This window comes from Miniopterus schreibersii, assembly GCF_964146895.1.
Source record: "Miniopterus schreibersii genome assembly, chromosome: 14".
In the NCBI taxonomy this organism is placed as follows: domain Eukaryota; kingdom Metazoa; phylum Chordata; class Mammalia; order Chiroptera; family Miniopteridae; genus Miniopterus; species Miniopterus schreibersii.
Genome location: NC_138114.1, coordinates 28,277,172 through 28,299,647, shown reverse-complemented (window position 1 = coordinate 28,299,647; position 22,476 = coordinate 28,277,172). Strand labels below are relative to the sequence as shown.

At 35.5% G+C, this 22,476-nt stretch overlaps 1 protein-coding gene across 2 annotated transcripts in view; it reads right to left on the bottom strand.

Moving 5' to 3' along the window:
• Positions 1 to 460: 460 nt before the first annotated feature.
• ZWINT (ZW10 interacting kinetochore protein) overlaps positions 461 to 22,476 on the bottom strand; it is a 37,281-nt gene continuing 15,265 nt past the window's right edge. Inside the window, exons 8-11 of one of the 2 annotated variants that reach the window (XM_081158426.1) lie at positions 8,553 to 8,719; positions 7,659 to 7,749; positions 1,417 to 1,468; positions 461 to 496 (exon numbers count right to left, since the gene is read on the bottom strand). In XM_081158426.1, the coding sequence (XP_081014552.1) occupies positions 8,676 to 8,719 (44 nt within the window). In that variant the 3' untranslated portion in view covers positions 461 to 496; positions 1,417 to 1,468; positions 7,659 to 7,749; positions 8,553 to 8,675. The remainder of the gene's footprint in view (positions 497 to 1,416; positions 1,469 to 7,658; positions 7,750 to 8,552; positions 8,720 to 22,476) is intronic. The other variant, XM_081158423.1, reaches the window with a different exon arrangement.

The following is a 22,476-nucleotide window of genomic DNA, read 5'->3' as shown; positions in this document are numbered from 1 at the left end:
GGACTAGGATCCACTCTAATGATCTTGTTTTCAGTTGATGGGCATTTTAAAGACTCTATTTCCAAACAAGGTCACATTCTGAAGTCCTGGGGATTAAGGCTTCAAGATATTCAGCCCATACAGCCACTATTGACTTATTCCACAATTACATTTAAGAAATTAGCCCAGGTCTGACGATTAATGTGTTCAGCTATCAAAGAGTAAGGCATATGTTCTTGAAGAGAATCATCTTTAGACGCCACTCAAGCTTTTGCTTGGCCATTTACAAGGATGTTCGTAAGTTTGGAAAGGGAAATTTCTAACTTCCCTTCCCACCCATCCATCCATCCACCCATCCACCCATCCACCCACTCATCCATCCACCCACCCACCCATCCCTCCATCCACCCATCCATCCACCCACCCATCCATCCATCCACCCATCCATCCATCCATCCACCCACCCACCTGTCCGTCTGTCCATCCATCCGTCCGTCCATCCATCCAGAAAATCTTTCTGAAGCATTTATTTAAAAAATACAAATACATAATAGAATAAACTATTTTAAGATATTTCTCTTCCCTAGTGGCAGAGATTAGATGTGGGACGATAGTGACTTAGATGGGGGAAAATGGAGCAGAGGGCCACTTCCACATCTGTCTCACTGTCTTCAGGAACCTTACAAGTGCCAGGGATTACACTGCGGCAGTAAAATCAGATGGATAGATAACAACCACATATTTTATGATCCACTGGACAATAAAGAACTTCTAGTTAAGGAACTCATCCCTAAGTTTGATTCAATTAAGCATTAAAGTGATTATTGCCCAAGAAATTAATAACAAAAGCATTTAAACTATTAAAATGGAATAGATTTTTTAAATGTCACTTTTAAAAATTAAGGCATAAATTGCTTTATGTTGAAGTCATATTTCTCTATTTCTCACTTGTGTCAAATGCTTAAGTCTGTATAGGAATGCAGTTTCCACATATGCTTTTGTGTAATGAAAGGGGAAGCTGTCTTCAGTTTTGGAATACCATCACCGAGTTGCTAAAAAAGCACTATACCTGAAGGAATTCGTGTACAATTGGAAGGTTTTTCTTTCACTTAGGTAATTTTGTGTAATTTATTTTTTCAAAGGTTTTAAATAATATAGGCTTTCATATGTCAGGTTTTAGAGGCGTGGTCAGGTTATTTGACAATGAATCAAGTTATAAAAACCCTACACAGAGATTGTCACAGGGGTGAGTATAATTGCACAAAATTAAAGTAATTAAGTTGAAATTATTTTTATCATAATCTATAATAATAGCCATTAGCAATGTACTTTTTATAGCAATTAAATAATATTTACTGTAACTATAATGGCTCTTTCTCAAACTTAGAAACATTGTATCTCACTATCTTACATATCACAAGGAACAAAAGTACTCACAAGATGACAGGGCTACTTCACGGATCAACTTGGAACTTGAATCCTGATCATTCTAAGGCACAATTTATTTATCTGTTAAATGAAACAATTTAACATAAGGATATCCAAACTCCCTCCCAATCCTTTTGTTTGAATGTCTGACAGGTTACATTTATTCACCTTTACTCACTTCTAGAACCAACCAACTATCCTTCCATTCATTCTGATTCATTCATCAAAAATTTAAGTGTTTACTACATGTCAGACACTGTGCTAGAGGCAGGGAATAAAATTTTGAAAAATACAGTGTCCCTTCCACTATGGAAGGCATTTCCGTGAGAATACAGACTGTCAGTTCTATGTGTTAGTTTTATTATTTCACTCCTACTTCAGCCGTGTCAGACCACCTACTGTATCAGCAATGTACACCGTCTATAAATAGAAAATCATTGCTTTAAATTTATATTAGAGTTTAGAAACTGCCTGCTTCTAACACCTGTTTTGCCCAAGAAGGAATTTTGTAATGAGTTACTAGATCAAAGAAATTTTGCCTCACCAACAACTTTCATCATTTATTGTTGCTATTTTAACATCACTCCATGTTAAACTCCATCACAACTTGATTGCCCGGGTTCCTTACTCTCAGCTTGTGTGTGACCACAGGAAACTCTTCACTTTATACAGCCTCACTTGATTTTCTTAGATAATCCTCTTTGCCTGTTGCTATTTTCTTCTACAGTGGATGCCCTTGATTTTGGAATCTCTAACACCCGGGCCCCTATTGCTAGGTGCTGCCTAGGTCTCTCACGCTGTTCTCAGTCCTGTTTCTGCTTTATCAAAGCATACTCTAAACAGTCATGAGCCCTGATATAATGCTTAGCCCACGCACTTCTTGAGAGTTGATTCAATTAGATAACCTGTGTGATGCAATACCAAAGGTATTATTATTAACAATCACACTTTTAATCCTGATCCTTTATTGAAGTGATATGAAGAAGCCAAAGTGAAAATAGTCTGCAGAGTTATTTAGATAACGCACTCATAGTCTATTAAGTGTGAGGTCACTTTTGGCTTAGTGTGTCCCGTCATTATTTTTATTAATAAGATTGGATGCTACTCAACTCTCCACTCCATTTCATGAGAGGATTAATATGAGGGACCAAATGCCCAAAGTGTTCCAGAAACAAAGACATTCCTTTAAGTGAGTTTGTTATCAATAGTTTAACTTAGAGCTTGGTTGTTAATAGCCAGAAAAGCCTGTTTTTTAAATTTTCCCCTCTATTGATTATTATACTGATTTTGGCAAGTTACTAAACTTCTGTGAGGTCAGTTTCTTTATTTGTAAAATAAGAGTAGTATCATTTAATTCATAAAGTTGTTATTATGAATGTAGGGGCCAACATATTTAGATCTCTCACTGTAGAGCTCAGAAAGGTGTAGGTGATGTTAATATCGCCAATGCTCTCATCACCCTTATCATTAGTAGGCAAACACTCCCTGAGTTTAAACCTTGAAAACTTATTTTTATTTAGTTCTTCACAGTTTAGAGCAGAGGTCAGCAAAAGGCCGCCCACAGGCCAAATCTTGCCCTCTATGAGTTTTACAAATAAGGTTTTATTGGAACACAGACACTTGTTTTCATGTATCTGGCTGCTTTGGCACCCTAACGGCAGAGCTGAGCAGTTGTGATAGAGACCTCATGGTCTGCAAATTCCAAAGTAATTCCTATCTGGTGCTTCCAGGAAGTTTGACAAAAGGAGTTTGTGCCACCACATTCCCTAGTAGCGTTGGCAGCAGGAACAGTGTGTTTCTGAGGGGAGTACCCAGGGGAAATATCTATTTGGAAAATTACATTGATGGATAACAAGTGAACTTTTCTGCTACTGCTACTATAACTCTTACCTTATAAACACAAGCAGGATTACCTCTTAACATGGATGATTAAATTGGTCTCTATTTCCAAAAAATAATAAAAACAAAAATGTTATGTATGGTAAGGACTTTGACAGAAGTGCATCTACAGGATAATATAAGCTAATATGGAGCTGACAATGTATCTGTTAGGAGAAAGCATTTCTGGTTTAATTCAAGAGGAAAAAGATTCTTTAGAATGATGACTACACTACTGCAGGGAAACTATGACATTTTGTGTCAGGGAAGAGGAACACAGTCAGGTGTTTTTGTTGCAGTTGTTTTCCTCTCTGAGCCTGCTTTCCTCACCTGCCACAGGAAAGTGTTGTGCTCAATGGATTCTGAGCTTCCTTTGAATTGGGATATTTTAAAATTCTGTTCCATTTTTTAAAATTTCTATTTCAACAGCTTTATTGAAATACAAAAGACCTTAAAGTAAGCTAGATATTGTTAAAGTACCAATTTAGTAAGTTTTCACATCTGCATATATCTGAGAAACCATCACGACAGTCAAGACGCGTAACAGACCCATCGCGGGTGCCGGTCTCCCCAGGCCTCTGCAATCCCCCCTCCTGCCCCGCTCCCCCTCGCCTGCTTCCGCCAATACAGAGCAATGCGGCTGGTCTAGGATTTTAAGAATGGGGCTATAAAATATGTCATTTTTTTCTGCTTAGTTTCTTTGATTCAAATAATCACTTTGAGAATCATGCATCAATAGTACATTCCCATTCACTGCGAAGAGCACCCCGCTCCGCTCCAGGAATTCAATGCACTGTGTTTCTTCACGCACTGCAGGACACTCAGGCTCTGACGGTTCTGTCACAGGTAAGACTGTGAACTGATGTGCAGATCTTACATGCGCCTCTGCCCATCCCATCAGCACTGTGTGAACAGTCCAGTTCACCCGCGTGCTCCTCAAAACTGGCATAATGAGTGTTAATTTTAGTGATCCTAATCGGTATGTATTCCATTGTGGTTTTATTTTGCATTTCCTTAACAAAAATGTGTTCAGCATCCTTTCATGTGCTGATGTGCCACCCATATGTGCTCAGTTAAATGTCTCTTCAAATATTTTGCTTATTTTTAATTTATTATTTAGTTTTGATAAGATACTATGAATACAAGTTCTATATCAGATACATGATTTTCAAATACTTTTCCTAGGCTCTTATATTCTTCTGTGGCTTATCTTTTCATTTGCTTAACAGTATCTTTCAAAAGGAAGTTTTTAATTTGATGAAGTCCAGTTTGTAAATTTCTTTGGTGGATCATGTTTTATTGTTGGTTCTAAGAAATTTTTGCCTTACTCAAGGTCATAAAAGGCTTGTTCTTAGTCGTCTTAAAAATATGTATTGCTTTAAGTTTTATATTTAGGCATATGATCCAGATTGAGTTACATTTTATATAAAAAATGTGAGGGATGCATTAAGGTTAATTTTTTGTTTATGGAATTTTCCTATAGCCATTTTTTCCAGCACCACTTATTCAAAGACTAATTCCTTCTATCCTGAGTTGCTTTAAACCACTGTTAAACATGAGTTGTCCATATTTATGTGAGTCTATTTCAGGACTCTCTATTCTGTTTCACTGATTTATTTGTCTCTTTTTTGTTAGTTCCACACTGCCTTGATTATTTATAATCATTTAAAATATTTTGCTCATCCAGGCGTTCTGAATTTCTGTTGAAAATAATAGAATCATTTTGTAGATTTTTACCATAAATTCATGATGGTCTTTTTGAATGGGATTCAGTTTATTCAATTTTGGGAAGACACACAACTTCACAGTGTTTTCTCTTCCAATCTGTGAATGTGGTCTCCAACTTTTTAAGTCATCTTTACTTTCAGCAATAATTTATATTCTTAGTACATATTTCTTTTACATATTTTGTTACTTTTATCCCTAGTTTACATTATCGATGCTATTCATAGTCTTTTTAAAATTTTAATATTTAATTAGTTGTTACTTGTATATAGGCATACAGTTGATAAGAGTATAGGGATCCTGTATCTTACAACTGGACTAAATGCATTCGTTCTAGTAACTTCATTGCAGGCTGCATCTTAATCGCTATATAGGTAGATGATCATTTCACAAAAAGTCAGTTTTACTTCTTTTCAATGTGGACTTTTTATTTCTCATCATTTCCATATTGCATTGGCTAGAACATCCAGGGAAATACTGAATAGAAGTGGCAGGAGCATATATCTTTATATTCTTTCTGATATTGGGGGGGGGGGATCATTCAATCTTTTACCATTCATTAAATGTATTAGTTGTAGCTATTTTTTGGTCCATTATCAATTTGAAGCAGTTCCATTCTATTCTTTATTTTGATGAGAGTCTTTTTGTTTTTGTTTTTGTTTTTATCAATAACAGACTCTGGATTTTATTTAATTAGCTTTTGGAGTTGATTGAGATGATGAGGTGATTTTGTTTGTTGATATAGTGAATAACATTGATTTTCACTTAATTGCTTAACCAACCTTGCATTCATTGGATAGATTCCACTTGAATATGATGCATCATTTCTTTTATGTACTGTTGCACATGAGTAACTAACAATTTGTTTTGGTCTTTTGATGTTACAATGGTGTATTGGTATAAACATCTCTCACTTGTAATGTCTTTGTCTGCTTTTAGCATTAGGGTAATGCTAGGCTCATAAAATTAGTTGGAAAGTATCCACTTTTAAGTTTCCCATAAGGTTTTCTAGAATTGGTATTGCTTCTTCTTTAAATATTTGATAGATTTTATTAATAAGGCAATCAATATCAAGAGTTTGTTTGAACAAATTCAATATCTTTAGTAGACATAGTGTACTCGGTTTACTTGTTTCTTTTTAAGTGAGCTGGGTAGTTTGTATCTTTTGAGGCATTTACAAATTTTGTGTTTTAAATGTATTGGGATAAAATTTTTATAATATTCCCCTACTAGCCTGATGATGTCAGTATATTTTCTAGTGGTATCACCATGCTCATTCCTGATATTAGTTAAGTGTGTCATATCTGTTTTCCTGATCAAACTAGGTAGAGGTTTATCAATTTTATGTATCTTCTCAAATAATCTCCATTTGGTGACACTGATTTTCTCTCCTCTTTTTGTTTTACATGTAATCGATTTCCACTTTGATCTTCATTACTGACTTTCTCTTACTTATCTTGGTTTTAACTTGCTCATCTTTCTTTGGTTCCTTGGTGGTGGAATCTAAGGTTATTGATTTAAGACCCTTCTTTCCTAGTATTGACATTTAGCACTAAAATTTGCCTCCAAAATATCATGTTAGTAGCATCACACACATTTTAATATGCCATGTTTTCATTCTCATTACATGCAAACATATTTTCTAATTTATTCTTTGGTCTTTTTAGTAAATGAGTTATTTAAGTTGTGTTATTTAATTACCAAATTTGGGAGATCTTCCAGAGGTCTTTCAGTTATTGATTCATAATTTAGTGCCACTATTTAATGGTAGGACCGTTTCTATGAGCTTAAATCTTTTTCATTTCATAGAAGTTTGTTTTAGGGCACAGAATATGGTCTGTCTTGACCATGAAATGCAGTTATAATAAGGGTTTTCATGTGACTGTCTGATAATTCTATCATCTGTGTCAGTTATGTGTTAATTTTGATTGACTAATGTTTTCCTTTCATGGGTTTACTTCTTTACTTGCAGTCTAGTAATTTTTAATAGGATGCTAGTCATTGGGAATTTACCTTATTGGTTGCTGAATATTTTTGAATTCCTATAGATATTCACAGTCTTTGTTTTTGAATACAGTTATGCCAGTTTTCCTTTAGAATCGTGCTTCTAAAATGTTTAAGGCAAAACTGGCATTGTTCTCTGTGATGGGCTAAGTATGCGCCCTACCGAGGCAAGACACTTCTTTACACTCTTCCCGGTGCCTGTGAATCAGTAACTGTTGGGAATAGGAACTATTCCAGGTTCTGCATCTCCTAGAAATGTTACTTCTATTTCTTTTTGGTTGTTCTTTCCACAACCTTGGGTAGTTTCATTTAATAAATGTGTTAATCAGTTTGTAGCTAAACACCCGAGGAGGCCTCTGAAGTCTCTGGAACTTGACCACTTTACATGCTTTCTCCTCTGTTTGCTGAACAAACTCTAGTTGGCTGGCCCTTCCCAGGCTCTGGGCTCTGGTTCATCACCTTAAGGAGTTCGCCTGGATTTGCCTGGGTTCCCCCCTTTGCCTCAGCCTGAAAACTCTCTCATGGCAGCTAGCTGGGGAAACCCAGGGCTTACCTCAATTACTTATGATTCGGTTGGGTAACGATAAAACTCACCTCATTTGTTTACCATCCCTCATCCCTCAGGAAACACTGTCTTTTGTTACCTGACAGACGGCGTCTTGAGAACTTCGGTTCATAAGCCTCGTGCATTATTTCAGGCAACCCAGTAAATTCAGTCCTAATATTTCATGGTGCCTGTAAGTTGAAGTTGTACATTTTATTTGTCAGTGTTTTGTTGCTGAGATAAACTTTTGAAGTGATTCCATTTAAAGTGCGAATATATTTAAAAATACTTTGGATCAGGAGCTTCCCTTACTCCACTGTATTACTAAGGGATAGGAAGAAGCAATTAATCTAATGAGTTAATATATCTTTTTTATTTCCCAGCGCTCAACAATGATTATTCTTGTAATGAGTATATGAGGAATTGTGTATTTTACAAGTGGAATTATATAATTAGTTCATTCTTGATTATATGCCAAATTACAAAATTCACTTTTTGTGTTTCCTACCTGAGCATATTTTTATAGCCTGCAAACTTTGTAAAAAGCAATTATTGTATGTTAATTATATTCAATTAAATAAAGTACGGTAATCTATTTTTAATTTAGATAATTTATATTAAAATAATATATGGATAATGCTTTTTAATTGCTTATTGATCTTTTGTCCATATACATTATGGCTAGAACAATTACTAGCAATCAAATGTGAGTAAATATATTTTAACATACCCAGTGAATTCAGACATTAAAGCTATTAAGGATAACGTAATTATTTTCTTTGGAATTTTTTAAATCACATCTAAATAAATGAAGTTTATCCTTTGTAAAGTTGTATTAATTGAACTGTTTTACTATTGCATCTTACTGGATATTGTGAATACACTTTTGAAAAAGTCAGGGCGATTTTGGTAACATGACGTAACGAATCAAATGCAAAGTGAACCATCTTTATTTCTTGAAGTTTTGTTGATATTGTGTTGTGTTTTTTCTTACCTACATTATCTGCCAAAAGACAGCCAAAGAGCTGGACACTTGGCCTCTCATGTTCCTGTTATGAAGGCAGCGATCAGGTCACCTCTAAGAGCTAAGAAGAATCAGGTGGACTGTTAACGAGCCTCAGTGGAGCAGGAAACCATCGCGTGAACAAATTCCTCTGCTGCCTGGAAAGAGAAGTAAAATAAACAAATAAATTTAACATGAAACTCCTTTCTTTTCAATGGGGACTTCCACTCCTTGGGGTAAAAGCCTAAGTAGATACTGAAGTGCCGGTTTTGGTTGTTAACTTGGTCCAGTATTTGTCTACTAAATACTGCATAACTTGAATTTAAAGCATCTAATGTCTTTAATATCAAGGTAATAAGACTTAAAAAAAAAACGCACAACAAAACTTTGACATTAAAAAATTAGACACAGTCCTGCTGGTGTGGCTCAGTGCTCGAGCATTACCCCATGGGCCAGGAGGTCACGTTCCATTCCCCGTCAGGGTACATGCCCGGGTTACGGGCTTGATCCCCAGTCGGGGGCGTGCAGGGGGCAGCCCATCAATCACTCTCTCATCATTGATGTTTCTCTCTCTCTCTCTCTCCCTTCCTCTCTTGGAAATCAATAAAAACATATTTTTAAAAAATTAAACACAAATAAAAATTTGTGGATATACTATCAGATTCTCAGAGTTCAGACCGTGAGTATATTTGTTCCTTTCTTACCTGTGGATCATATTTGTTGTTTGTGTTTTGATATTTATACTGTAATTAACTTAAATAATATTAGATTGTTTAAAAGTTCCTTAGTAATTTATACTAACTTCCAGTGGGGCTGTCATGTAATTTAATAGCAACAGATCAAAATCATTGACTGTTTTTGAAATAATGGAAAATTTTAAGTTAAATTTAAATCTTAGATGTCCAGTGCTTTCACAAAATGAGACAAGTTTATCTTAATTAAGAAGCCTGATAATGTTCTAAACAAATCAAGTGTCTGAGGTACTTGAGCATTTAAGTAAATGTCAAAGCGCCATCATACTTCATCATATTTAGGTAACTTGCCAAAAGTCACACAAAGCTGATTCACAGAACTGAGTCTGCACTCCCTGTGCCGCGGATCTTCCTCTGTACCACGCTACCAGCCTATAGGCTCTTCTATACTCAGGAATATGATATGTACAGATAATATATATTTTTCTCCTAGGTCTATAAGAACAATCAAAGCCTCTTGGGTTACTTTAGTCTTCAATAACACTCATCTGCAACTAATTTTAATTGTCTGAAAAATCTCCCAAGTATATAAATTCTCATATCAAAATTTGAGAAAAAAGGAAAGAGAAAAGGAAGGGAAAACAATTGAAAATTTTGGGGGGAAAAATGAGAATTTTGGGGGAAAAACTGAGAATTTTTGGAAAAAATTCTCAAATTTCCTGACAATGTATAGGACTCCATTTTTTGAAATATATTAATTAAGAGACAGGTTGAAGTCCACTCAACACACTCTGATTCTACAGCAGGTGCTGTGTTTTTTTAAATTACACTCACATAGTAATGAATTAAACCAAGGAATAGCTATTTAGTCCTGCTGTCGAATATAATGAATTTATGTTTCCTTCTAGTTTGTTTTTTCTTTAAGTATGTGGCTTACAATAGAATGTATTTTGCTTTTATATTTTCTAGGTTACAAAAATAGGAGTTTGTTCCTTTGCCTACTTTAATTGAGTCTACAGCCTAATCCAAGAGGTTGACTATAGGGGCTTACAGAAGGTCCATAGTCAATATTTTCTCAAATAAACAAGCAAACAAAAAAAAGTCCCATACTCAATACAACATGCATCAGGGGCTGTTTTTCAACACTGTTTACCCTGCCACCACCTTTGTATTAAGTAACATACGATCTGAGCACTTGTCTGGTCTTAATAAGATACATCTCAAGGAGCCGCGGTACTTGGAGAACAAACTATTCTGCATATTCCATATAGAATAAAACCATGTGTTCCAGGCACCCAGCCTGCGACATAACTTAAGCCACAGTTTATCTGTGAGTTTGTGAATACATATTCATATTTAGAACTATGGATCCAGTAGGTTGTATTATACAAATGGAATGTGTATATCTCTTTTTAATTGTCAAAGATATTGGGTTAGAGCTTATCTTTATAGTTGAATATAAGTTCATAATTTTACTGGCAAAAAAATAAAAAGCTATTTTCATAAAAAAAAATAGCAGTCATTAAACATAAATCCATAAAATCCATTATAATACAAAAAAGCTATTTTATATTTAAGTCAATATATGCTATACCTAAGTGTGGATTCATAGCTAATCGTGAAACAACCTGTTATAATTACTATGAGAACATATTTGCAAATAAAAAAGATCCTTGGAAAAATCATTGGTCGGTTAATGTTAGTTATCTTTACATCTAAATTAAATTATGTATAGCAACAATGTTTGTTATATTGACAACCTTGATTGTAATAGACAAAATTCTAACATGGCTCCCATGATTTCTACCCCAGGTTTTCTTTCTTGATTATATTATATCACATGGCAAAAAGGATTTTCCAGATGTAACTAAGGTCATTTTTCAGTTAAACTTAAAATAGAGAGATTATCTGTGTAGGGCTAACCCAATCACATGACCCCCTTCAGGCAGAGCTTTCTCTGGCTGGCTGCAGTTAAGGAAGTTAATGAGATCTGAAACATGAGAGAGATTTGATGTGAGGGAAATTCTTTGTGGCCCAGATGGAGGGGGCCACAAGACAATGACCTAAAAGCAGGGTCTAGGAAATGAAAGGGATGCCCAGCTGACAGCCAGAAAGAAAAGGGGGACTTCAGGCCTAGAACTTCAAGGAGCTGAATTCTACCAACAAGTTAAATGTGCTTGGCAGAGGATTCCTCCCCAGAGCCTGCAGATATGAGCCCAGCTTGCCCAAAACCTTAATACAGGCTTTGTGAAACCTGCAGAGAGAATCCGGCTGCACTCTGCTGGACTTTTGATGTGTAGAATTGTGAACTAATAAATGGTTGTTGTTTTTAACCACTAAGTTTTTGATAATTTGTTATCCAGCAATAGAAAACTAATTGATTGACCCATTATCTATAGAGTCTCAATTAATTGCAATGCAATGTCTATCTTTTATCTGATTATCTGAGAAATCATCCATATACAAGAAAGTTAAAAAGTCAGATGATGGCACTAGTTTTGAAAACTTGGCTCATGCAGTTCCAAGATCCTTTGTATGTCCTGTTATTCATTCATTCATCCATCTGTTCTCTTAAAAAGTTACTGGAAATTGTATTTACCAATTCAATGGCGAACACCACCACAAAGACAGTTCCTACCCTTATTGATCTTATCACCAGCTCTATAAAGAAGTTTATTCCTTGCTTACTTAAATATGAGCCAAATGTAATAATTCTATTTTTAGTAATATAAATTGTATGGCATTTCCATAATATTGAATATAATTTTGAACATGTATGTTGTAGTAACATGAGTTTAAATAAATTCCAATTTATGTGTTTATTATTAGTGATTCTGCAATATCAAGTTATATTATTGGAAATGTAAAAGAGCTTGTTATGAAGTGAGGTAGACATACATATAAAGATGTGTTTGGGCCTATTAGACAAATTATTTGGGCAATAACATAATTTATAAATAATTTAAAAGACACCCTCAAAATATATGTACTAAGCACATCATTATAGTCTAAAATCTCTCTGTACTGCAGAGAACTAAGAACAGAAGGAATTCTTCAAAATGTTTCTCAGAATTTGACATATTATGACTAATTTCTTAGAGAATGAAAGAAAAATAGGGGCTATTACAGTGTGACACTGGAAATTCATTTAAGGGATAGAACAAGATTCTAAGAAACAAGTAAAACAAAGCTATTTGCTGGAAGACACCAACAAGTTCTGACACGGTGCAGCTGCTCACATTTTCAACCTATCTCACCCTGACAAAACTGGACTGAAAGAACTAGACATGAAAGATTATCATGATGCTGAAGAAGCCAAAGAACATGTGGGTGATACTACTTATCAATTTTAGAGCTTATTGTATGTGACAGTGGATCTGGTAATCAGTTATTCTTATTATACATTTGCAATAATGTCAACATTAAAAAATTTTAGTATAATAAACTGATGAACAAAATAGATTCAGTGACATGGAAGCATGGAACAGACTGATGAATGTCAGAGGGAAAGTGGGGGTGGGGTGGGGGGCAGGGATTAACCAAAAAATTTATAGGAATGTATGCATAACCTATGGACACAGACAATAGTGTGGTGAAGGCCAGGAGGGGGGAGTGGGTGTGGGGGGGAGGAGTCACTGGGGAAAAAAGGAGACATCAATAATATTTTGAACAATAAAAAAAAATAAAAAAATTTTAGTGAAAAAAATAAAATTTAAAAGTTTCTATTTTTAAAATAAACAGCATAACTCTCCAAGAGTTTAAATACTGTTTCCTGTTTTTGGGTAAAAAAGAGGGTCAGATTTGAACAAAGGACTACTCTAAAAGCTATTCTCACAACTACAATTCCAAAGCTACCTCTCTGAGTAGGTCCACCATATTGCCTAATTCTCTTTGTGAGAATTTTTAAAAAGCCTTCAACTCTTGAAATACGAAATAGAAAAAGATAGCCCTCCGTGTGAGCAGATCAGCCTCACAGTGGAAAGAATGCCGCGCACTGGAATCAGGCTCCTTTCAGCCCTCACTGGGTCCTTCCGGGAGCCTGTTTACGTAACAACCTTGTTGCAGGCTTGTGCATTCAACCGCTTACTAAAGGTATCCCCCTACATGTAGTGTCTCAGCACTACATGTTCCCCCTAAATCTTTGCTTTTCCGCACGTCTTCACTCTCTCTTCGTGAGCATGGTAATGCAGTTTCCCAGGGCAGGTATATGGGATTCAGTCTAGTTATGTCTCTCTCATTCTTTCCACCCACATTCTAGTTAGGCCCTCACCATCTCTTTCTTAATTTTCTTCCAAAACCTTCTAACTGAACTCTTTCCAACCTAACCTTGCTCGCTAATCTGACTCCCAGCGATGCCATGATGGTCTTCCTATGCTGTGCATCTAATCCTGTGTATACAACCTTGCCATGGGAACCACAGCTTCACAGGGCTCACAGACATTAGCTCATCACTCACGGCAGTTCATAATCTTTCGTTCTCTGTAGGCTCATCTTCCAGCATTCATTCAAACACATTCTTTTGTCCAGCTGTACGTTAGTTCTTGATTTTTTGAAGGGCTTTATGTTTCACAACTTTTTTTCTTTTTAATATATCTTTACTGATTTCAGAGAGAGGAAGGGAGAGGGAGAGAGAGATAGAAACATCAATGATAGAGTCATTGATCGGCTGCCTCCTGCACGCCCGCGAGTGGGAATGGAGCCCGCAACCCGGGCCTGTGCCCTGGCCGGGAATCAACTGCAGTCTCCTGGATCCTAGGCCGACATTCAACCACTGAGCCATGCCCAGCCAGGCAACTCTATTTTTTAAACTTAATTTCTTTGCCCCTTCTCCTTACCTCCTTTGCATTGTCTGTCATGGTCCATATTTTTCTATACTGTGAACATTAATTTACTTATTTCTCTCTGCCCTTAGATGCTAAGTCTCTTGAGGATACCTACCAAGCAAACAGCTTGATACATGTGGTCACTTATCAAATATTTGAAGAGTCAAGAAAAGAAGAGAGGAGAGAAGGAAAATCAGTATTTATACAGAGCTTTATATTATACTGTTTTCAACTTGCATACTCGGTACCTTGAAAGAGGGAGTCAAGCAAAGTATCATTACAGCTCTGAAAGGGAAACCGAGGTATCAGAATAAGATTGAAGGTGGTGGACATTGACTTAAACCTGGAAAGAGGGTAAGAACTTTTAGTGGTGTGAGTGAGGTTCTAGAGCACAAAGTCCTACTGCCAGGACAGCACAGGCTGTGGTGAGAAAATAGAAATCTAAATTCTATTTTATTCGGCATGTACATAGCTGTCTTGGCAGATAATGGGAGATAGCATGGGTCGTGATATAAAATGCTTTTGGACACAAGTGGGAAAATCTATAATTAATTCCGAAAGCAATAGGGAGTCAGTGAAGATTACTTTTGATTTCTTTGAAACCTAATTAAATCTCTCTTTAAGAATATCTTGTAAAGTTAGTGACCCAAAAATGATTTATCAATATCCGACCTTCTAATCCTATTTAAAAGAATATTTTAAATTATTACTATCACAGATGTATAAAACAGTTGCATGTTTACTTAGCCCCGCTAATAAATGCTAAGCAACTTGAAAGAGAATTGTCTTATTTATATTTTCCCCCAATCACATAGCACATTTTCTTGTGAGAGGTGACCAATGATAAATGTTTGCAGCATTAAACATTCTCCATGGTTCGCTAGTCATCAAATATTAGCATTCAACAAAATACAGTTAACTCAGAAATGAAACTAAGGCGTTTACTTCTCTCTTTAAATTTCTCAAGGCACTTTGGGATCTTGTAGTCATCTGAGTAATCATTATAAAGATTAATTATCACTCTTTAGAATTAAATGTATATGAGTTTGTTTTTTTCTGTTTTCAACCCTTAATACATTCAGCACTCAGCAAGAAATCTTTGTTCTGGGCACAACTCAGAAGAGCCATACCTATACTTACTAAAGACTTCCACTCAAATTTACCTTACTATACTATATATTTAGTTCATTTAATATGCTTTGTGTCTTTATGATTGTATTATACTATTTCAAGAGTTTTCTATTTTAAGTATCAGCTTACATGCTGTTTAAAAAATAGTTCCTATATTGCTATATTCTGTTACTCTACAAGCATTTTTTGTACATTGTTGTATCCAGCTGTTAGTAGGCTAGAAGAATCACATATATATATATATATTTATGTTTCATCAAAGCTATGTAGGGAAGTTAGTAGGTATTTTACAGTTGACATAATTCTTATTGTATTTTCAAATCATCTGTCCTCTTGGCTGTGTTGTACACAGGATGATACAGAAGCATGGGACACGGAGAGTCTAAAAAAGGCTAGATCAACTGTGATCACTTGATTCTTTCAGTTGCAGCCTAAATAAAAAACATTCAAAAGTTCTTCACATGTACATTATATAATCTTCCAGGGGGTAAGCTTTGTGTCATTAATTTGCTTTATTACATAATTGCCATCATCAGCTAATTAAATAAAAATTAAGCCAGCAAAAATTTATTGAGCCCAAAGTCCTTTTCTGAGCAACTAGAGTCAGACAGACTTTCAAATATGTAGAGATATGTATTCTTTTTTATATGATTCAAATGATCACTATTGTGTCTTTAAAATGTTAATCTACTTTCACATTTTCTTGTGGTGAAATTTGGATACTTGAGAGAGTTCAGCTTAGTTTGTTGAAGATGTAACACAGCAAAGAAAGTGATAGGTAGACTTTTGGTTTCCCGTCTATGTATTCACTGTGTCTCCAGCACTACATTAAGAGGCAAACAAGTAGGAATGAACCTCCCAAGAGGACATGCAGAGTATGTTACTCAGTGCTGAGGCACTTTATGGAAAGTACATGAAGTTGCCCTTGTCCTCAAAGAGCCTACATTTCTTGCTTTGACTCATTATTTGTTACTTGTTGAACTAAAACGGAACACTTAATTTGGGGAGAACCAGTACTTGTTTGAACTAGGTCCTTTCGGGTCCAATATCCTTGTTTTGTAGATGATATAACACTCTCTCATTTATAGATGGAGGAAGGTGCAGAAAACTGGAAATGAAGTTAACAGCTAAAGGGAAGTCTGCTAGACTTCCAGCCTGGAAGTGAGATCTGGGCTCATATCATATTTCCTCATAAGTCTGACATCAGAAGAAAGCACATTCAGTGAACTCACAGCCCAATAGTGCCCAGGTAACCCTATTTGCAGTATATATTAAAACACACATGTGCACACACACACACATGCAAGCACACAGTCTATTCTTTATTCACTCAAAACCAAAACAGTTCAAGAAAAATAAAGTCAGAGTACACTCTGTCTGTGTGATATAAGTAAGTTCTATTGTCAAAGAATAGCCTGGAGAGTGAGGGTAAGAGTGTAGATTTCCCGTCAGACCTAAATTTCAACAGAGACCCTGGCAGCTATAACGATGCTCCTATGAGAACTACTGAATGTTTGCATGGCATTTAGTTGTAATTCAGAAAAAGAGAAATTTCTTGAAGAAGTCTTCCTGTCATGTTTGGAAGCCCACTGGGTGATGGACTGTAACATGAATGGTTAGAGAAGCTGGCTGCTATGAGGATTTCCATACGAAGACAACGTATTGCCATCATCTGCTTCCTACACTCATTTGCAGTCACCAGCTGTCAAGGGGAGATTTTATACTTAACAATAGGAACATGCATCTGGACACCAGATTTCTTGTCATTTTTACAGAAATTTATTATATACTTTTAGAAAGGAGAAGAAGCAACTCAGTTTTAGTTGTAAATTTGTTTCAGAATATTTATTATGGTTTTATTTTATTGATGCATATGTTTATGTGTGTAGTTTTTTGTAGGTCTATATAAGTATAAACACCTGTGAGGCTATAATTTTAGTTCCAGATGACTCCTCCAGGCCATAATTCGTAATTTTTCCTTGGTCCTGGAATATAGTCACTGAAATTTTTTAAAAGAGATAGATTGCTATATTTAAATAACTATAGCATAGCATTTATTGATAGTCTTCCATTTTTGGATAATTTCATTCACAATTGTGAATTTTCTATATAACTTAAGGCAAAATCTTTAATGTCTACTACAACAATTAAAAATTTTCAATGGAAAATACATTATAATAGATTCTTGTTGTTAAGAAATAGATCTTAATACCACTGAAAATCCTATTATTTGTTACCACTTAGGTAAATAACATATCTAATGTAATCAGGTATACTCAAAATCATTTTTTCTATACATAATAATTAAAGAAAAACAATGCAATATTGAATTGTGGGTGTGTTCATTGTGGTTGGTATCTGGGCTTATTCCCTTGCCAAATAATTACATGGTATTAAACTTCAAGCTCACCCTTAAATAATGACTTCCAGAAATGTTAAAACTAAAAGGATTACTCTTTTTGTTTCTAGTTTCTTTTCATCCATTTCTTATTTTTGAACCATGATCTAGAAGTCTGAAGTTACCAGGACATAACCTTTAAATAAGTGAACTACTGTTACTCCAAACACATTACAGGCGGTAAATTGTCAAATGGGCATTTGTGGAAAGGAGGGCCACAGACTACAGTATTTTAAATGTACCCCCAAAGAATATAACATGCGGAAAAGAAATTCAGTATAAGATAATCCAATAGGCATGTGTCTTACTTAAACCAGTGATTTTCAGCCTTTTTCATTCATGGCACATAAACTAATTACTAAAGTTCTGAGGGACTTTAGTAATTAGTGAAAAAATACAGTGTGTCCCCAAAAGACATATATGCACTGAAACAGCTCATAGCTCAATTTTGAAAATGAAATGTATTTTAATAAATATTGCCTTTATATTTATTCAAAGTGTGTGTATACATTTTTTTGGACATCCTACCTTATATTTTTTGCATATCTGACAAAAAATAGGTATAGTTTTGATTCATTCTCATCAGATGGCTATTGTTGTGTTCGCTGTTGTCATTTTTTTATTTGACAATCTAAGGAAAATGAGGTCAGTGCCCCTGACTAAATACTCAGGTACTGCATGTTTTAAAAATTCTTACAGCACACCGGTTAAAAATCGCTGATTCAAATTATGATGATCTAACAGAATTTTTGAGTCATCCACAGGAACAAAAAATAAGTTTAAAAATATGCTTGGTAATTAATCAACTAAGCAAAGTGATCCAAGTTAAGTGACACAGAGGTTAATAAAGTGGTTTTTAGGGTCACATGAACAAAAATTCAAATCCTGATGTTAACACTCCCTGGCTGTGTAACACAGTATGTTAACTAACTCCTCTAACTTATAGTTTCCTTATGTAAAAATGGGAATATAACTGTCCTTCCAACATAAGGTAGATTGGGAAATGTTTAGAAGAGGGCTTGGTGTGTGAACAATACCCTCAACACTAAAATAACTGCTTATGAAATTGTTTGTGTGTACCAAATTACGGGAATTCCAGAGGAAATTATTAAATAAATAGTAGGGAAGGGTTGGAACCTTGAAAACCTTGCAGTCTAAACAAAGAGATAAAATTATATACAAGACAACTTACCATAGAAAATGTGTGTAAATAAAATAATAAAAATAGAGCACCTGTCATTCTGCATGACTGCCAAATTCTCCTTTATTTGCCTAATAATTTGTTATTTGTAACTTGGTAAGTGCCTTACTAAAGACATATTAAGAGAGACCTCAACAAATGAAAAAGAGCAGGGATATGTGGTTTCCCAACAGCCTCTCCTGCAGAGAAGGCTTCAGTCATGATTCTGTTACTGACAGTGGCAGCTAGTGATGCTACTCAATGCTGCAAAGTAAATGTTGATCCCAAATATCCCTGTCATATGAAATTTGATCAACATTGATTTTCCAATCACCCTCACTTGCCAACAATATAATTATGTGTGAGAAAGAGGAAAAATTAAGAGACCATGTATCATTTTCAGTAATATACTTTAAGATGTGCAGAATCTATGAAAATTCTCTCAAATAAAAAAGGCAAACACAAGAATCTCTAGGATTAGCCCTTGTTTTCCACCTTGACTCCTCTACAAGGGCAACTTCCAACCTTCAGTGACCATGGGATACTGACAGAAGGTGGCGATGCGAGGCAAGGTCACTGTTTCAAGGTCATCCCAGCTGAAACAACTTCCCATTTGACACGCAAGGTATTCCTGTGGTGATAGTTTAAAAGCAATCAATCTTTTGTTTAAGTGAAAAGTAGTTAGAATTAGAGTTTGTTTTCATTAAACTCATAAAGTGGAAAAAGTCTTATGTAAAATATTAAAATCCTTCTTTGGTTCACGAACAGGTACCTCAATAAGTATTTGATCCTGAATATTTTGATGGGGGGGGAGGGGTTGTCTTAAAAGACTGTTGAAATTTGAAATGGATGGAACCTGTTTGGTATAACTTATGATGTCATAGGGGAGAGAGTAAGTTATTTCACATTCAAAGACAGAAATACGTGAAGAGAAAAGAAAGATGATGAGAATAATGATATAAGACTTTAATTGCCTTATTTCAACAAAGTTATTGTGCAGGCACTCATAGCTATTCCCATTTGACTGAATAAAAAAACAAACAAAAAAAAACAACTATTATCTCAGAGAGTTTTAGTCTTGACCAACTTAACCAGCCAAATCTAAAAATAAACTCAGGATTCTAACTAAGGTTTACTGTTCTTTTTCCATACACTAAAATCTATCATTATGATGTAGGCTGAAAAAAAAAGAGTTTTGGTGTGACTGTGATAAACAAAAAGTTGGGGAAATAAAATTGTAACATATCCAAAAATCTTCATAAACTGTATTTAACAATTTATATTTGAAAAATTGCCTGAGTGTATCAGAACGCATTTATTTATTTACTTATTTAGTTAGTTAGTACATTTACGTGTTTACTTACTGACTGGTCACTTTTCTATTTAAATTGTTTACTTCGATAGACCACTTTCCCTTACCCCCTGAGATACAGCATAGCCCTAATCTCCCAAAAGGTAATTCAACTTACCAGCTGAAGTCACTTTCAACAGGTACCTAACTACCTGAACTTTTGGGGGCCATGACTGTCTATATGCCTCACTTACAAGTAAATCTATAAAGTGTAATGAAAATCAAACAGTCTTAAAAGTCAGGTAGCCCTGAGTCTGAACCCCAGTTGAGACAGTCCCTGTGTGTGACTTAAAATGAGTAGTTTGTTAAGATGGGACAGGGTGAATGCAAAATGTAGCACACAGTTCTGCTCATACAGTACTTTTGAAATATATGGTTGGCATATATTTTACTTTTACTCTAACTCTCAGTAAGACAGAACCCCTGCTTATAGTCTCGCCCCAATTAGCTGGGGTCCTTATCTTCATCATGTCTCTTTTCAGAATAATTCTGTGGTTAGCTGGCATCAGCTCCCATAGGCCCTGCAATCCTGTGGCTTCATGCTAAGTATATATGAACTTCTCACTAAGAGCCATCAATGAAATCTGATGACCCTCCACTGCCTAAGCAATTTCTACCATGGTGTTAAATTGAAATGTCTCAGCTATAACAAGTTATTTGACCTATGAAAGTCTTGTTTTCCTCATCTCTACACTAAGAATATTGTAATATTCCTAGGCCAAGCTCAGGCCCCACACGTCTGTTTAACTCAAGCTTTCGATGACTTAGCTACCACCATAGGGGTAAATCCCACATTTCCATAATTTTCCTTAGGCCCTTGTTTTACTTGGGTTTGCTCCTTTCTCCTACATATTTGCAGAGCTGCCAAAATGTCTTACACTATAATTTATCTGAACACAATCCACCTCACAAATCTGGTACTGCTGTATAATTCTAACGGTACCAAAGAGACATAAAAATGTGCCCAGCACAGTGAGACTTGGTCCTACCATGGGTGGACAAATCTGAATCTGTTAAAAATAATGTAACTGCAAATAATACCATAGTTTTTTCATTGCAAATCAACCATCTTTTAAGTTTAAATTATGGAAAAAGCTCAGAATATTTCAACCATGACGTTCTAATGTATTTACCCTCATGTGTTTTTAAATTTTCTGTTCTTTTACAGCTAACTGAATTCAATCCCTGGGGCTCTGAGAGGTGTCATTCTGAGAGAAGAAACAATACTTATGCATACCTGTGGTTCTTTGATTGGGCTTATGGGGAAACATCTGAATTATTTTAGTGTTTCTTCCACAAAGGCCTAGATTTCTGAGGCAAAAGAGTATATTCTTTAGGCCCTTGTATGTTTCTCTTTGCCAGAATGTTTGATCAAGGGCATTGATAATCTAGTGTCACATGATTTCCCCAATTCATGCTGTACTGACAAAAAAGAATTTAGAATAAAATGCCTGAAGAGTTATTCTATTCATTCCTGAGGGCATATTTTTATGACTACATTTTTTTAGCACTCTAATTAGGTTGCCACTCTGAGACTGTAAGTAGAAAAGAAAATAGTGTGGTGAAGGTCTGGGGTGGAGGGCAGGTGCGGGGTAGAGGGGTCAAGGGAGAAAAAAAGGAGACATCTCTAATACTTTCAATAATAAATTTTTAAACAATGATAAAATTTAAATCCAAATGTATTTAAAGTGATGAAAGCGATTGTTCAGTGTATATCTTTAGATCGTTTTATAGCTTAGTGAATTAAGCCTTAGTGTACCAAATTAAGTCATACATCCTGAGAAATAGGTGATTTCATCATTGTGTGAACACCATAGAGTACAGCTCTACAAACCTAGCTGGCATAGCCGACTACATACCTAAGCTCTACGGTATAGCCTATTGCTCCTAGGCTACAAAGCTGTACAATATGTTACTGTACTGAATACTATAGGCAATTATAGAGCAACGGTATTTGTGTATCTAAATATATCTATACATAGGAAAGGTGCTGTAAAAATACAATGAAACAGATAAAAATAGATGCTTGTATAGGCACCTACCATGATTGGAGCTCGCTGAACTGGAAGTTACTCTGGTTGAGTCTACGAGTGGGGAGTAAACGTAAAGCCGTAGGACATTATTCTACAAGACTGTAGACTTTATGAACACTGCCTCATAAGCCCTCCCCGTTTCCTTCTGACAGGGTCAGGAGGAATAAGAAATTGAGATGGAGAGATAAAAGAACATAGGAGATTGTAATGGAAAGGTGGTTTTGGCCACTGCATGTTGGAATAGTCAGATTTAGAAATTTTGTGGTAGTCATAAAAATAAGAGGGTGTTTAACAAGGGGAGGGTGTA